Source organism: Octodon degus, unplaced genomic scaffold (genome assembly GCF_000260255.1).
Source record: "Octodon degus isolate 3935 unplaced genomic scaffold, OctDeg1.0 scaffold00174, whole genome shotgun sequence".
NCBI classification, from domain to species: Eukaryota; Metazoa; Chordata; class Mammalia; order Rodentia; family Octodontidae; genus Octodon; species Octodon degus.
This window is the reverse complement of record NW_004524750.1, coordinates 4,326,784-4,344,615: the sequence shown is the minus strand read 5'-3', so window position 1 is coordinate 4,344,615 and position 17,832 is coordinate 4,326,784. Positions and strand designations below refer to the sequence as shown.

Below are 17,832 nucleotides of genomic sequence, written 5' to 3'. Positions count from 1 at the left end.
ATAAATACCAGTTTATATTAACTCATAAACATTTAAAAATCGAAGATGTTAAACTGAAGCACAGCTTAATTGGAAGCTGTCACTTCGGATTAAGGCAATTAACTTCATCCTGGCACTCACAAAAATCTGCCTCTTCCATGGAGCTCTGGCCAACAGCTGTGCTTCTGTTGAGCTCAGGGATCAAGAAATCCTCTTTTTTTTTTTTTTTTTTTTTTTTACAGGATGCCATAAAAAGTTAATTAGCTAAATCTCCACTTGTGTTGGAGATACTTGGACTCCCATTCTTTTCCCTAATCCACAGCAGGTATAACTTTTTATAGATATAAAACAGGGCATGGGGCTGATGGAAGGTCAGCCCGGTTCACCGTGTGAGGATGGTTTGGATGTGGTTCTAATTTTTCTTCTGCAGGAAAGGGTTTTAGGAATCTTTCCCAGGTCACTTCCGTAATACATTCTCCAGCCCCTAACTTTCCAAATTATTATTTCACATGATTCACAGTCTGAGGCTCTTTTGTGCATGGGGGGGAGGGTTGTACCGAGAATTGAACTCAGGACCTTGCACTTGCTAGGCAGGCATTGTGCGGCTGAGCTATAGTCCAGCCCACTGGGATCTCTTATTTATCTTCTTTTTTATTGGAACTCCCATTCACTTCACCTTTTTTCTTTTTAAACTCAAATGGATATAACTGACATAAACTTATTACCTCCTTCCTCACAGTCTATAATTCATTTCTAAAACTTATTCCATTTCTAGTGAACTCCATGGTTTGTACAATCTTCTATAGTGGCCATGACCCTATCAAACCTTTCTGTTGGTACATCTCACATTATGGTAATTAAGATCTGTAACAAGCTGAAGTCATACTTTGGGGACTGAATGCTAGCTTTTATCACTTAGTAGCTGTAGGAACTTCTGAAAGGAATTTACCTGTTCCGAATCTGTTTCTTTAAAAACTAGAGATAATAAAATTACTGCCTATTGGGACCGGGGAGATGGCTCAGTAGAATAAGTGCTTTCCTGGCAAGTGCAAGGGCCTGAGTTCAATCTCTGGTTCCACAAAATAAAATAAAATAAAATAAATTACTACCTATGTTGTGAGGATCGCTGGAAGACTCTTTAAGATAGCACTAATCCCAAAGTAAAAACTCTGAAAGTCCTACAGCATTTTAATCAAAATGATAATGACTTTTATTAGTCTGTTTTTAAGGCCTACGTCACATTACACAACTGTTAGAATGTATTCTCTGAGGGACAATTGGTCGCCTGCACTCTGAATTATGGGCAGATCCTGCCTTTCCTTGTATTTGCTTTAAGTGTAGCATTTTGAAATCCCCCTTTACAGTTGTATATATGCCCCACAGTAGGCAATGGCACATCCACCAGTGACTGTTTCTCACAAATACTTAAATGAATCAAGATTACATGATTAAAACATTTCTTTAGAATGAAACAAGTTATGTTATCACTTAGCAAGAGCACCTACAGCTAAATAATTATTAGGTTCAAAATTTTCCAACTTGACAGTTTGGATCACTACATGATCCCATTGCAGGCGTGCAACAGAAACAAGGTCATGCCCAAAGGGAAGGAAAGGCTGCTTTGAGGAGAAACACTTACAAGGTTGCCTGATGCTTCTCTCCCTATATCCCAGCAAACTCCAACCCTATACAAAGTTGTACCAGAAAACAACAGCTGACAACGAAGGCTGCAGTTCCTCCCATGAGCCTCTTCTCCCTGGGTCATGTCAAGAAAACTTACCAGATCACCAGGGACACACTTTCCACCCTTCAGAATGTGTTTTAAATACAGCGACAAAATTATGCCATTCTATAGGTTCATTTTAGTTTTATATAGTCTTTCTCTTGCAGGCTAATTTTTTTCTTCCTTTTTTCCCCTGACCTTTAAAAAAAGCAAACACTGTACACCTGACGCTTGAGGCACTTAGCTAGCAGCAAGCAGTTGACACATTTATTCTAACTGTAGACCCCACACCCCTTGACTTTTGCTTTTAGCCAGCACACAGGTGTCCATCCAGGTACCCAGCTAATGAAGAAAAGGAACTTAATTCTTTCCTGATACTCTATGAATTAGACCTTGCCCTTGAACCATAAATAAATAATAGTGAAACAAGGGATTTAAGCCCATGCCAATTGACTCCAGGAATGTCTGGTCTTTAGCACTGGTGCCTTCTGTCTGCACCTGAAATGAGATGGTGAGCTGGGGAAGATTTTGGTGACAGCGACATTTACCTCTTTGAGACAGCCCATGAAGTTGTTACTGACAGGAGACCCCGGGAGGTCCGCAGTGCTGGGACTGCCTCCAACATAGAAAAAGTCATCAGACCCCAGCATGGTGTAATCTTCTTGCGTATAGCCCGTCGTGGTGAGGATCCCATCCACTGATATTGTCACCTAGATAACAAAGCACAGGGAAAGGACACGCTATACTCAGACCTAGATACTGCAGTCCTGGGATATGCCTGTTTTGTGTTTTGTTTTGTTTTATTATTTTTTGTTTTGTTTTGCTTTTTTGCTTTTTTCTCTTTGTTTGGTTTTCAGTTTTAGACCTAAGACGGAACCCATTTTCATGTCTGTTTGAGGTTTATTCTTGGATTCTATCCAACTAGCCCTAAGAGATCTAAGCTACTTAGAGAGCTGATTATTGAGCTAGTGTCAGCATCAACCCTACTGCAACTTAAAAGTTATTTAGCAGACACAAAAATGGTGTTAGTAAAATGCTTCCTAGGTTAGTTTTGCTGGTGTACGTATTAGTAAAGTTTAGTTGTCTGTTATTAACTAATCACAACGTGCACCTTGTTAACATAAAAGGCGCAAGCTATTTCCAGCAACATCACTATTGCACTATTGAGCAGCAACTGTTCAGCATGCAAGTGCCTAAGTCCATGCCAAAGGAAGGGAAGGCAAAACAACCAGAGAAGCAGCCCACGTGGTGTGCACATGCACAGGACAGTACAGTCCAGAAACCAAAGGAAAGAAACCAGGGAGAAACAAAGGAACAAAATAAACAACTGCTTTGTGATGACGGAAAGATGAGTGGGTGTGGCATCTCAGCATGCCCAGATCAAGTCCATGCCATGCACCATGAATGGTTAGAGACTGGCTGGGCCTGCGGCCACTCCGGCCAGCCACCATTTGTCTTTTCCCGTGTTAACCACAGCTGGATGCAAAACGTTCGAAACGTTAACGATGCCCCTACAGGTGAGTTGGAAAACGGAAGTTGACAGGAACAGGTAAAAAATAAGGAAGTCAACGACAGATGAAAAGGAGGAGGTCAAAGTAAGCAGAAGAGTACCAACCGCAGTTCCTCTTTTGTTAATGATGTCTACAGTTAAAAGAAAGAAAGAAAACACACGGCAAACCCAAAATAAGAAACAATTAGAATGATATCTACCGAACAATGTAGTTTGTTTACCATAGCGTGTCCAATGCCTGAGTGCTTTGTGGAGAAGGGGGGAGAAAGGAAATTAAAAACTGTGAACAGAATAACGATCGTTACTTAAAAAATATGATGGTCTCTACCATGTTAGTACATTTTTTGATTCAGGTAACGGTTAGTAGAATGAAACATTCCATGAATGACATGTTAGTTATTAAGCATGTTAGTAACATAGAAAAAGGGCAAAAAAATTTTACAAGAAAAAAGCAGACTAACAGATAGGCCTGCCACAGAGGGAGCGCTGTCTTCCTGCCATTCTTGCTCACATCTGGCTACTGAACGGAAACAGACACGGGCAAGGCTCCCCTGGGCTTCCTGAGAATGGCTGGAGGTGCTGTAGCCTGACAGGGATGCGCAGACCTGCAGCTGTCTGCTGACCTCGGCTGCCCAGGGCTGTGCGGCTCCCTCCCCGCCCGGCCCCACTGCAGCCCGCAAGTCAGGAGGGATTAGTTGGCAGCGCCCTAGGCCTCCACCACACAGCACACAAGGCTCCTCCCCAATTCCAAAACTTCCTTCGGTCATACTGATGGACTTTAGGGTCCCAGTTTACTGCAATGAGACAAAGCAAAGATCCTGACACACAGAATGCGCAGAGTGGATTTGTTCTCCATCTGTCCTGCCACACACACGCCCCTGGCTGTATAACCACTGTTTCCTGGCGCTACCAATTCACAGTCTGGCTTATAACCTGAGCAAAGGCAAATCTAGAAAGTAGGCTCCTGGAGACCCACCCTTCCTTCTGTGCTTCTCTCAGTGAGCCTCGGGTCTCTTGGTGAGTATCTGAGAGAAAAAAATGAAAAATGAAAACCAAAGAGACAGACTTACAGGCAACCGGTGTCTACACAGCTACACTGGGGTGGGCAGCCGGCTCGCAGGCCGGACGAAGAAGCATGCACGGCCCTTCCCTGGTAACACGGCCTCTCAAAGGCCCTTGGGGGCTCTCTCGGGCTTTCCATTCCAGTGTCTGCCTAACTAGACTCAATCTCCACTCCCAAGCTCCCTTTTGCTTTTCTAGCTCAGATGGCTTAAGCCTTTCAGAAGCAGGAAAGAAAAGGTTAGACAGTTAACAGCTCAGAAAGAGAGGGCTGTTTTAGTAAAGGAAAACCAGAGACAGTCCGGTCACTCTGCAACTGTTCAGAGAAACAACAGATATGTTAGGGACATTAGTTTGAGATCAGCATGTACCGCAAAAATATTCATCACTGTCAACACTTAACAAAAAGATACATTGTAATGGCATAAAATTTCAAATCACAACCAAACATAACGATCAACAGATAAGGACAATCTGTCTACTTTCTTTGGTATATATATACTGTAATAATATGTCTCTGTTAAAAACATACAGTATATGCAGACCCAGAATTTGGTAATAAATTTACATCTTCCTATTAGATAGCCTTTTGCTCATTTTGAAATACACAAGCCAATAGAAACGGGCACCTAGAGGATGAACTGGCCTCGCCAGAGTCATCTGGCATTAAAGTGCCTGCACTAAAGATAAAAATATCCTCCTCCACAGAGTCTTTCAAAGATACATAAACTCCCGGATTCATCTGGCCCCTCAGGGACTTCCCTCGTTTCCCTTTTGGGGTGACAGTGAGGAGGAAGTAGGGACTGACCCAACCCCAAACCAGGGACACACTACTTTTGACTACAAAAAAGGAACTGTGATTTAATGACCCCAATGTGCATGCTTCCAAATGGCCACTATGGAAACTAAGATTTAAAATCAAACCAAAAAACCAAAAACACAACAAAACCACACACACCGCAGGAAGGGCAGGTCGCAGGGATGCCCTTGCGCCCTCTGGGATATTGATGTGCCTCGGTATCAAAATCGCCCTTGGGCCCCCAGAACTTTCTAGATATGCCCCTGCTCAAGTATGGCAGGAAGATTTCTCTCAGAAGGAAAAGCTTAATTCGCACGTGACTCTGAGGAACCCTGGGTCTCACTGTCGGGCTTTCGAGACCTACACACACAGCTGCCGCAAGAAACAAAGCCAGGGACGCTCTTATCCACGGCGCTGTTACCTGACGCAGATTCCTGGTGACTTTCACATCATGCCAGGCATTATCATTAAACTTTCCGTTCACGGGCTCCACTAGTGCTTCAAAGGCCCCTGATCCCAGATTAATGACCAGAGAGACAGCTCCATTTTTCAGGGCGAGATTGACGTAATCCGCCGACTTTCCGGTGTGCAGCATCAGTCCATTCCTCTGAAGGGTTTTAAAGGACAGAGTTATTTCATCGCTGCTGCTTTGAATGGGGTTTTGTGACAAGTCGTAGCAGAAGTATTCAGACCCCTTGAAAGTGGCAATATATTCTTCTTTTCCTAGAGAAAAACAAAAATATGCACGCATGAGTGCAGAAATCTAACATGCAGATCAGCAGGTTTAACAAAACGATTACTAGCCAGCCCCCGAACGAACCCCACCCAATTAGCATTCAGGACCACAGCCCCCGGAGAACGCTGTAGGAGACAGCGCTTTTAATAAGCCTCACAGCTATTGGGCCATCAACTATAGAAGCTAAAGCTGACATTCTTGAAAATTCAATTAATTTTTAAGTATCACTACAAGAGCTCTGCTCAGAGCAAGAGCCCTGGGGCACCTCCAGGGCTGGATCAGGTGCCACGAACGCACACTGGATGGGTCCACTCCACTGGCAAGGATGGAGTCCAGCATGTTGCAACCTTCTCTCCATCCAGCTGAGGAATTATTTTAATTTTCAGTGACACATTTACATTCAAAGATTTTCTCAATGAAAAGCCAAATATTTTTATCCCCGAGAGACCACAACAAGTTATCTGGTAAGGGGAGGAGAAAGATTTAAAAATTAGAAAATGAATCGGGGTAGGAAGAAGGCGATCTTCTGCAGACAGTGTGTGTGTTTTCCCCTTGGCGGGTGAAGCAAGCAGTGATAGGAAGTCTAATGGAGGCAGCTAGATCATTAATTCATCCCTGATCTCGCCAAGCAGGTGGCAGGGCTGGCTTTCATGAGACGGAGAAGAATTCCAGCACATCATCATGGGGATAGAATGTAAATGAAGGCTCAGTATTTTCTAGCTGTCTCTGTCTCCACTATATTTAGGAGCGACAATGTGGACCCTCCAGATGCTGGGCAGATCCAACAGAAACGGGGTTATTTGGAAAGAGCAATCTTCTCGAACTGATGAAGTGAGCGTAACTAAAGGAAAAGCGTGAGCCAGAAACCCGCTGGACGTCCGAGGCAGTGCTGGTGTCGTGCCAAAACAATGAGACAGGGAGGCTGGGACTCAGAACGGGGTGCACCGTGGCCACGGAATTGTAAGCGACCCCGTAGAAAGTGAAACGGCAGCACTGGCAACACAGCACGGCTGTGATGACTGCCGGGCCGCCTCTGCAAACAGGCAGGTCACCCTTTCCTCACGGCAATGGGTTTTTACTTGGGAACTGTCATCATTTAGCTCATGACCTGGAATCAAAGCGCACGTCGAGATTTCACGTCCTCAGTGCTGATGGCCTGACTCTCTGGAAATGAGGACTGTGCGAGAGGCTACGGACAGGATGCTGTGGCAGCGAGACGGAGTGTGCCTAGGGACTCTCCGCAGGGTTGTGCCCCTTAGAATAGTGGCTGAGTCCTCGGAAACAGTTAGCAAAGACCAGACCAAAAGCAGTAGACAGACCAAGTCCAGCACGCTGTGAAGAAGAGCCACCAGAAAGAAAGCCGGGTCCTAGCCCTGGGAGCCCGGCATCCCCGCGTGCAGAATACCATATCCCTCCGGAACAGGGCACCTCCCACGTGCTAATTACCATTCAGTTGTCAGGGAACAGCGGGGACACCTGCCCTGCCCTCTGCGTCACAGTGTCGCGACCCGGGGTCTGTGTCCCTGTTCAGTCCACCAGAAAGTACCCTGGCAGAGCAGGGCAGGGCAGGGCACCAGGATGTTTGCATTTCACTGTTACACAAGGAGCAAATGAGGGCCGGAATTGGAGTTTAGACTACAACTTGGCTACTTGCCCTCATCAGGGACAACTAAGCCTCTTTTAAAATATCAGTTTCTGAAAAATGGTTAATAACACCAATCTTTTCAGCACAGTCTGGGCATAAAATGAAGTAATGCCACTGCAGACGTCAAGCTGAATTGGTGGAAGGGAGGTTTCTTTCTCTTCACTTTCTGTGGCAATACTGAATTGTAAAAACTGGACAATTACCTTTAAAATCAGAAATAAGAAAGGATTCTCACTATCACATTTCTATTTCATACCATACTTGAAATTGCAGCTACTACAGAAAGGGAAGAAATTACATAAAAATGTTATAAATGAAGAAAATAACAGCATGTTAGCAAGTATGTTTAAATAAGTTTTTTTTTTTTTTCTGTATTTTAGAAAAGGGTCTACAGGGCTGGAGAGATGGCTCAGTGGTCTAAAGCACCTACTTGAAACAAGCTTGGCAAAGCACAGGGACCGCGGTTCGATCCCCCAGCACCACATGCCAGCCCGCCCCGCCCCCTGGTGGGAAAACATTCTCTCAGGCTTTCACAGAGAACAAATTGGTCAAGCAATGGCCGTGACTCATCCACATGGCTGACATTGACAAAGGATCTACAAACTGTGGTACAGGATTTCAGGGAAAATCCTGAGGGGATTTGACTGACCTTGGTAGATACAAAAATTACATTTCTTATTATATAGGTCTTGTTTTATCTTGGTCTTAGCCATCCAGGAGAAAAGTATAAAAAAGAGATATGAAAAGTAAAGCTATATTAATATGCTGAGCTGTAAAAGGCTCAAGTCAACAACTTCTGACATTTACAGTCCTATGGATAGCCCACTACTATTATGGACTGCTGGACTATATTGGATTACTTTGCTGAATTCACACACCTACAATATTTCAATGGCAATGGAATGCCCATCTCTGACAAAACTAAACAAAAAGGGGGATATAAATGAAGGACCATGTTGTATCTGTATATACAAAATACTTATGACAGTTACTTTCTATTAATTCAGTGAGAAGAAAGATTTGTTCTAATAGTGTTTGTAGACAGGATATCATGTCTACATATTATACTATGAATAACCACTACAAAGACAACAATATGCAATGTATTAATTATTGAAGCAGTCCTACTAATCAGTTTTGGGGTTTTTTTTTTTTGTTTTTTTAATTTTAATGCTTTATTTATTTATGTGTGTGTGTGTGTGTGGCAAGCTCAGCCCACCAGGGGGCAGGGCTGGCTGGAATGTGGTGCTGGGGGATTGAACCGCGGTCCCTGTGCTTTGCTAAGCTTGTTCTAAGTAGGTGCTTTAGACCACTAAGCCATCTCACCAGCCCCACTAATCAGTTTTGAAACTATCTCATTGCTATTTCTCAATAAAATTAGTAAAAAAAAAAATTTATTTGGTTTGATAAGATCGTTAAGAAAGATTGCAGATTTATACACAAGGTACAATCAATGTTTCTAACATATATATTTGTAGATTCAATAAGAGTCCCTGAATTTAAAAACTGAATGTGAAATGCTTACTCTCCAATTTCCAAGGGATAAACAAACAGCTGCCAATAACGAGGGTGACAGAGAAAGAAGATAAGAAAACCTGAATACCTAGATGAATGTTTCATAGAAAACTTAGGTATATGATAGAGTGAAGCAAGAGAGATTAATAAGAGGAAAATAAAGGTGATCTAACTCCAAATCTGCTTAACTATGTACGAGACATGTGCGCAGGCATTAGAGCTGGAAGAGCAAAGCCAGGTGAGGCTGTGGCTCTGCGCCTATACGGACAAAGGGAAAAGGGCCCGCATAATTTTATTAATAAAATATTCTACCTAGATGAAGAGCCTAATTTAGCAAAGTAAGTCTATAAAATATTTTCAAGCAAGAAATTATAATACAAAGCATAGAAAAACATATAATAGGCATAAAGCAACCATGATAAATGTATCAATAGTAATAGAAAGAAAGCCTGTTTATCAACGATACCATAAAGAAGAACATTACATCAAGAATCCAGAGAGAACATTTGCACTTCACATTAATCAATGAAGGAAGACAATTCAGGATGTGGCAAGCATGCCAATAGGTCAGTATAAAGAAGGAAGAGTGGAAGAGCACACAAAATTACGTAGTAACTTAGTGGACTACATATGAGTAACTGAAGAGATGCTTGATTCCATCAGTACTCAGAGAAAGGAAAGCGTAAAAATTATGCTCCTATACGGTTTTACAGCCATGAATACAAGTAGTTTTTCAAACATCAAAAATGTGAACATTTGGCGCAACTGCCGACAGCACTGCCGCCCACTCCCGACGAGGGTGCTGAGGTGCAACCTGACCACCCACAGCCAGCTCTCTGCTGCCTCAATTTCATGGAATCCCACTTATCATAGAGAACTCAGGGTCTCAGTCCTTGGAAAACAGCATAATTAATGAAAACAGTAAGCCCTCATTTTTCCACTCATCTCTGAATGCTCATTGTTGTCATGCTGTCAGTACAGGTGATTAAGTAGACGCTGGTCTCTGAAATGGACCACGCAGCACTCTTCTATACATGACATTGTTAGCATTTAATAGACCCATTAAGAACTCTTCGGTGATGTCTGAACAAGTCTTACAGACCTTCCTCTAGCCCAAGCTGTTCATTTTCACTGAAGGTGAAGCCCCTAACTTTTATGTCACTGTCAAGTGAATAAAACAGAGCAAAAACAAAAGCAGGACTAGAATGCAGCCTCCTGGCTACTAAGCCAGTTTCTAGCATTCCACAGTACCTGTAGGCCAGAGAAGTTCTATATGATGTCCCAAAAGTCAGAAAAGGGAACAAAATAATGGTGGATTTTGTGTCTTGTTAAGAATAGAATAATTATGTTTAGTACACTCAGTTTAGGAAGGCAGGGAAATAGCAAATATATTCTAGTTTGAGTCAATACATCACAAAGTGTTGAGGTTGGAAGACCTATATCACCGCTAACTGGATGCACTATTTCATCTTTGAGGGCTCACAAGCTCTCAGATTTACGAGTGCTGAAGCCTTTTAATATAATATTTCTATTACCTTAAGGTGAAAACATATCACTGCTTTTATACTGTTTAATTCCAAATGTATATAATTTACATTTGCATAAAATACAATCACACAAGTTTGGAAAAATGCCCATCGTGGAATACGCAACTAAGCATGAATGTCCATAAGAAAAATGCTTCCTACATTCTTTTATGAAAAAAAGCATATATAATCAGTAAAAATGCAAAAGTCAGCCTGTTTTCTGCAACTTAAGATGATCATGTGGCTTCTAATGCCTTGCGAGCTCGCAGTCCTTGACACCAAGCTTTGGGTTGCGTCGCGCGAGAACGCCAAGGAGGCAGTGACACAGTTATGCCCTCCTGTTGAACACTTCTGCACGGGCCCATGTCAGTGTAAAATTCAATTCTCAAGTACCTTGTGCACTTTAACATGCATTAAACCAAAAGTGAAGAACAAATTAGAGCTACAGAAATGCATATATCAACCATAAACTTATGCTAACAATACCCACATTAGTTATGCAAATTAATAACAAAAAACTAGACAAACTAATAATTTTTGTCTGCCAAAATACTGGACTAGACATTTCACCATAAAAGGGTATTTCTATGGAACAATGTTTGACTTCATCTGTCTTCAGCGAAACTCAAGCTAAAACTACTGATGGAATGAGAAAGACAAAAAAAAAAAAAAAAAGAATTGAAAGGATCGGGAGCACCTGGAGCTCATGCCTTGTCAGTGGGAGCTACTTGGGGGAGCTGTTTGATGTCATTTTTTAAAGCACATCCATGCTGTACCCTATGGCTAAGCAGTCCTAGTCACAAGCCTATGTGTAACAAAAATCGCACATAAAGATCATCAAAATAAAATGCCCAAAAGTTTACAGTGCCACTCATTAAAACTTCAAACTGCGCACCGCTGAAATATTAGTTAATGGCAGGATACATTAATACATTAGTGTAGAGTCATACAAAAATTTAAATAGTAATGAGAATATGTGATCTAAACTCCATGCAGAAATTTGTATAAACTGAACAATATTGAGTCCAAAATGTAAGACCTAAAAGGCAACATAACGCAACTTCCATTTGGTTAAAAATAAAACTAACGTCTACTGCTGTGAAACAGGGTAAGGACGACCCTTGGAGGACACGTGCCGCCGGTCTAGTGAGAAGGACGCAAGGAGCTGGTTGTGCTGTAAGGCAGCCAGGTGTGGTGGTGCGCGCCTGGACTCCTAGCACTTGAGAGGCAGGAAGATCCCCAAGAGTTCGATGCCAGCCTGAATTACATAGTGAGACTGTCTCAGAAAAACCAAACAAGAATTACATGCTTGTGATACCTAGTGGGCATATTTATCACGAGATATCGGTGTACATGCGTAGTGTACCTTGATCCTTTTCATCCCCCCTTCCCGTCCTTCTTGTCTCCCATATTCTTAGATCCCTGTCCAGTCTCCACAGAATTGATACTATTTTCTATCATACGGACATTAGTTTGTTCTTTAAAGTATATTGCAAGATTCTCAAACAAAATAAATCATATTTACCATTATGTGTCTGCTTTATTTCATACTGCATTACACACTCAAGTGCATATACTTTCTTACAAATTATAGAAATAGTATATTCAGAATTGGAGAAAAATGTAGAAGTTGCTTAACAACTTGGAATATTTATCTACTAGTGCACATTCTTTGTTTTGTGTGGTCCTAGACATGAAAGAAGAAATAGACAGACTGTCCCTGGCCTTCGCTCCTGTTCGGATTTTTATCCTCACTTAATTTAAATGAAAACATGCTGTTCCTGGGAATACAATTTTCAGAGGAAAAGCTCAATATAAACATCAGTATTCTCTAAATTTTTTGATACTGGCCAGGTAATGTAAGTATCAAATTTGTGTTTGATGGGAAAAGATCTGAGTTCTCCTTCCAGGCTGCAAATGCCCAAAAAAACCAATGCAATACATGGGAGAGATGAGCTCCCAGCCATGGTGAGATAAAAACACAGCGAGCTCTTCAGAAGGCAGAGTTGCAGAGACCCTCCGCAAGCCACTTATGCATGGCCACCTTCGCGCAAGCGGAGGGGCAGCACGGGCCTGTGCTTCAGTGGGGTCAGCTCACCTCGCTAGCATACTCGTAAGTGAAGCGAGGGAATGCTTCCACATGGCATCAGAGAACATTTTTAAATGTGTTAAAGAAAGACTCAAGAGAGAACCATGTACCTTAGGAGAGGAATTCCATTTTGTATCACATCAGGGTTACAAAGAACACACACAGCGAAGTATGGGAGAACGGACCCTAATACCAGGAGCATTTTCTTAAGGAGTTATCCATAGAGCAGCCATTCTATTCAATATGAAAGCACATTTCTCACCTCTGAAAGGACTTCGAGATAAATGATCCACTTAATTGGACATTGCAAGAAGTATTCAATCCTTGGGTGGCATATTGAACAAATTGATCACGTTCAGCACAAGGATTAGAGATTTCTGTGTTAGAGGAAGCAATTATAGAGAAAGAAGGAGAATGAGCCCCCAGGTTCATACAGAAATTGATTCTTGGAACAAGGCTCCTCTGATTTCCTGTACATGGTGTACAATCGCATCAATTTGATGACACAGGCCCAAAGCTCCATGTACATTGAACTGCACCACTTACACACGACCTAAGAACCCACCCTGCGTTCTGAAGGCCAGGGCGCCACAGCAGGGGCGCGCCACACTGCTTCAGAGGCATGGAGCCGGCCCCCATTGTTACTCTCGATTCCACTGCTTTACGTATAACATCCCGAACCATAAAGGTCCCTAAGGGGTCACTATAATACGTGAGTATAAGATTACATTCAACACAAGCCAGATTCTAAAGTCAACAAATGAAAAAACTAAATGTGTAGAACACTTGAGTGAAAGACCTGTTCTCTTTGGTCTTTTCTTTTCCTCTTAGACAGGCCCCCTGTGTAGTACAGATGGCTGTGACCTCACTGTGTGGTGAGGCTGGCCTCCAGCTCACAGCAATCCTGCTGCCTCAGCCTCCCAAAAACAACAAACTAGATGCAGTAAGGAAAAATAGCATCACTTTAAACACAAGCTACTTACTAGTTTTGTTAAGGTTTTCAATATGATTCAACATACATTAATTTTGAGGCTAAAAAATTGTTTTATAGCTAAACAAAAATCACTCTTCATTAAAAATTTCATTCAAAGGGTCAGCCAGATACCTCAGCGGACTAAAGCGCCTGTTTAGGCAGAGCAGAGTGGTGGGTGTTCTATCCCCGGCATGACCTGCTGGCCCCACCCTGGGGCACGCTGAGATGGTGATTGAGACTGGGCACGGTGGCACATGCCTGTAATCCCAGCACTTCGGAGGCTGTAAACAGGAGGATCACTACAAGTCTGATCTACCTAGTGAGACCCTATAGATCCTATACCAAAAATACATTAATTTTTTTTTCATTCAGGGTTTTACTTCATTGTAGGTAAAATTTTGAGGGCAAATCCAGAAAGAATGGCCAAACACTCATGAAATTACACGAAAACATAAACTCTTGATGAGTTACTTGAGATCATTAAATATGAGATATTATTTAGTCCAGTGTTCTCATTTATTTCACAGGTGAGCATTCCACAGACAAAATTAAGGTCACATAACTGAGATAAAACTGAAACATAATACTTATCTCTTGACTCCAGTTTTTGCTCTTAATTCTGAAATACTGTAGATCATGAGCCCCTAATTCATGACCAAAAACTAAATGTAATTTAAAGTTGAGTATATTTTTCCAAAACATAGCAAGATATACTCCAAAACTCTAGATATTTACAATAATGTCCCAAACCTATTCTGCAACTGATTTACGCTTATTTAAGTCACCAGGGTGCTGGCAGCCAGCCAGGGTAGGCCCACCGGGAGGGGAGGGGCAGGCAGCCAGCTGTGCATGGTCACGTGGCGCAAAGGGAAGCAAGGGACGGAGCTTGGTGGCACCAAGGGAGCCGTTTCACAAGGCCCGGGCCTCCCCAGTGCCCAGGTCCCAGCGGCGTAAGCTACGCTAGCATCTTTCCACTTGGCAAAGACCATTAGCACAATCAGAACGAACACAAAGCTTGGTGAAGATGAGCTTGACAAAGATTCTCCTTGGGAAGCCATGAATTACTTTGGTGCTAGTTAATGACTACTTAACAGGGAGGTTAATTATGGGACCGTAATTATATTCACAGCAGGTTTACAGATACTCCACATTTACAGAAAATCCTCATGTGATATGGTATGGACTACATAGTACCAAGGAGAAGTGACCTTATTACCTACTTTGTCAGGGTATTGCCCACTGCGCAATTTATCTATTTAATCAAGTTGCAAAGAGTAGCCAATTTATGAGTCTTTCTCTCTAGAATCAGAGTGTTATTGCCCTCAACTCTAAAAATGTATCATTTGCACTATCAGAATATTTTGATTGCGGGGTAAACCACTCCAAATTTTAAAAAATTATTTTTTAAATAGATATAAATAATTATGTATTGAAAAATAAATGCACAGTGGGATAGAACTTACGAGGGAATTGGAAAACATGGGTTAAAGTGAAATAGCTTTTAAAAATACGATCGTTGCCACTTGATACTCAAACTATGGTCTAGGATACACTGCTATCAGCATCCTTCGGAGTATTTGAGATGTTTAGATATTTAGGGCCCATCACCGACCTACTGAGGCGGAGCTGGTACCCTGACGAGACCCTCCAGGTGATGCCAGGGCCAAGCGTAAGTGTCCCATTGTTAAGGAGATTCGTCCACTGCTAAAGTTACCAACACCTCTGAAGGCCTGGGGATGTAGCTCAGTGGCACAAGTGCCTATCTGGCATGCATAAGGTCCTGTGTTCAATTCCTGGTACCAAACACACACACACACACACACACACACACACACACACACACACACACAGTATCTTTACATCTGACACATTATGTATTAAAATATTTTGAAGGGCTGGGGAGATGGCTCAGTGGAATAAGTGCGTCCCTGGCAAGCTCAAGGGCCTGGATTCATTCCCTGGTTCTGCCAAAAAAAGAAAAAAAAAATTGAAATCATCACACTTTTAAGGGACAAATATCTAGGTCAATTACTTTGCATCTTTTGATTAGAAAAAAGATGTGTATGTTGCGGGTATGGGGAGGGTAAAGTTCTGATTGATGTGTCCAATATTTATTTTATATATATCTGATTAGAGGGTCCAGCTTTCAAATTACTACAGGTAATCTCTGATTTCTGATTCTCAGTCTGTTTCACCTTTCAGCAACACAACCATAAGATTCTCTGCAGAGGGCTGGTGAGATGGCTCAGTGGTCTAAAGCACCTACTTAGAACAAGCTAAGCTAAGCAAAGCACAGGGACCGCGGTTCAATCCCCCAGCACCACAGGCCAGCCAGCCCCGCCCCCTGGTGGGCTGAGCTGGCCACACACACAAAATAAATAAATAAATAAATAAATAAATAAATAAATAAATAAATAAACAAAGATTCTCTGCAGAGCTGGAGTCTTCGCACTGCCCTGCCAGATACACCAAGAGGTGCACAGCTCTGGGGCAGCCTGAAAAGCTGTGGTTATCAGTGAGTCATCTTAACGGAGTTCGTGCCGCTGAACTGATGATCCTTCTTGGGAATATGTCCATCCGTCTCTGTGGTAACTGGAAACCCCCAAACAATCTGGATGTGAGCAGCGGACTCAATGAAAAGCAATGGACCTGGGCTGGCACGTTTCCTTTTATTATAGTTAAGTAAGCTTGGAGTACTTTAAAGTGAATAATGCCAAGCAGTAGAGGATTATACACTGGTAAGTCCAAGTCTACTAGGCTTAAAACAAAAATAAAAAGTCCTTAAAAAAAAAACAAAAAACCTAAGGTTACTTTAGTGTCCTTAACACCTTAAGCATAGGAGAGCTTGGGGATTTTAGTTTCCTGACCTGTATTTGTTGCTTCAGTTTCCAAAGCGGGTGCTATCTTGTTTCTTAAAATAATGTGGAGCAGTATATTGGCATACACTAAAGTCGGCATCAATTCTGGCTCTGATCCTTCCAGCAGCAGCACTCTCCTCAGCCCAGACCGACCTTTGCACTATGAAAAGGAATATGGGAAGCACATGGCGTGCCTTTGTGTATTTGGTACAGGGTCTCACCACACAGCCTGGACTCGTAGTGATCCTCCTGTTTTCAGCTTCCCCAGCACTGGGATTACAGGCGTGCGCCACCGCACGCAGACTGGGTGGCCGGCTCAGTATGCCCGGGCGTGGGACCAGTGTGGCCTGTGGTGTGGGGAACACACCCAGTCCCTGTGCTTGCCTTAGCAGGCGCTTCGTCTACTGAGCTCTCTTGCCAGCCAGCATGCCTCTGCTCTCAAGCCAAACAAAAAGTATTGAATTCTCAGGCAACTCATACAAGGCTCCTCACACCGAATTAGACATGGAGAGATTAATATTCATTCACTCACTGTTCATTTTACAATTCTTCGCTAGACGCCCACCTTTTTGAAGCACTGCTGTAAGTACTAGACATGTACTGGTGCGCAGGGCCCTCGGGGTCACCATTATTTTTTTTTCATCAAAAATCAAATAATCAAACTCGTACAAGAGGCAGAAACGAGAGTGCCAGGAGCCAGCGCCCGTGGTCAGGGCAGAGGGACTGGCTTAGGTAGCCAGCAAGGCTCTCATAGAAGGCACCCTTTAACCTGAGGTCTGAACGCCAAAAGGATACTTGCAGAAAGAGCTGGCTAAAGAGAATCCGAAGAAGAAAGATCACAAAATGCAACTCCTGGCAGCAAAGAAACATTTTGTTTACTCTGAGAATGATAAGTAAAACAAAACAACAACAAAAAAAAAAGATGAGAATTGAGCATATCGAAACTGGGGCACTGCAGCATGAAGCAGAGCAGATGAAAGCCGGAGACGGGGAGGTCACCTAAGGTCTCCAGAGTCTCGGGCAGACGGCTGGGTTGACAGAAGGCAGAGTCAGTCTCGTTGCCATCGTGTAACTGCTAACGGAGGTAAGCAGCCACTCGGAAGGTTGTGCTAATTGTGGTGGCGGCTTAAATTCTCCTTTTAGGGGACGCCAGTGAACAATTCTACGAGATCTGGCTGCTGCGCATATAAATATAGAGGGCAATTAATTAATGTTGATACCATAATCTTCATTGTTAAAGAAACCATTACATTTTAAAGGACTGCCTAATACTTGCTAAAAACTCAGCTTTTCCAGAATCTTTTATTGCCCATAATATCTCTGTGTCCAACAATCTAATTTGGGGAACATTTTGGTTAAGTGTCACAAAGTATGAGAAATAGAAATACTAAAAATGGAGGAGAAGAAGAAAAAGGAGAAG

The 17,832-nt window shown here is 42.6% G+C and overlaps 1 protein-coding gene across 2 annotated transcripts in view; it reads right to left on the bottom strand.

Moving 5' to 3' along the window:
* The window catches only part of Nrxn1 (neurexin 1), a 1,036,478-nt gene that overhangs the window by 729,364 nt on the left and 289,282 nt on the right, over window positions 1-17,832 (bottom strand). For both annotated transcript variants that reach the window (XM_023703554.1, XM_023703553.1), the window contains 2 exons: window positions 5,492-5,793; window positions 2,251-2,412 (listed from right to left, as the gene is read on the bottom strand). In XM_023703554.1, the coding sequence (XP_023559322.1) occupies window positions 2,251-2,412; window positions 5,492-5,665 (336 nt within the window). In that variant the 5' untranslated portion in view covers window positions 5,666-5,793. Of the gene's footprint in view, window positions 1-2,250; window positions 2,413-5,491; window positions 5,794-17,832 lie in introns of those variants that run through there.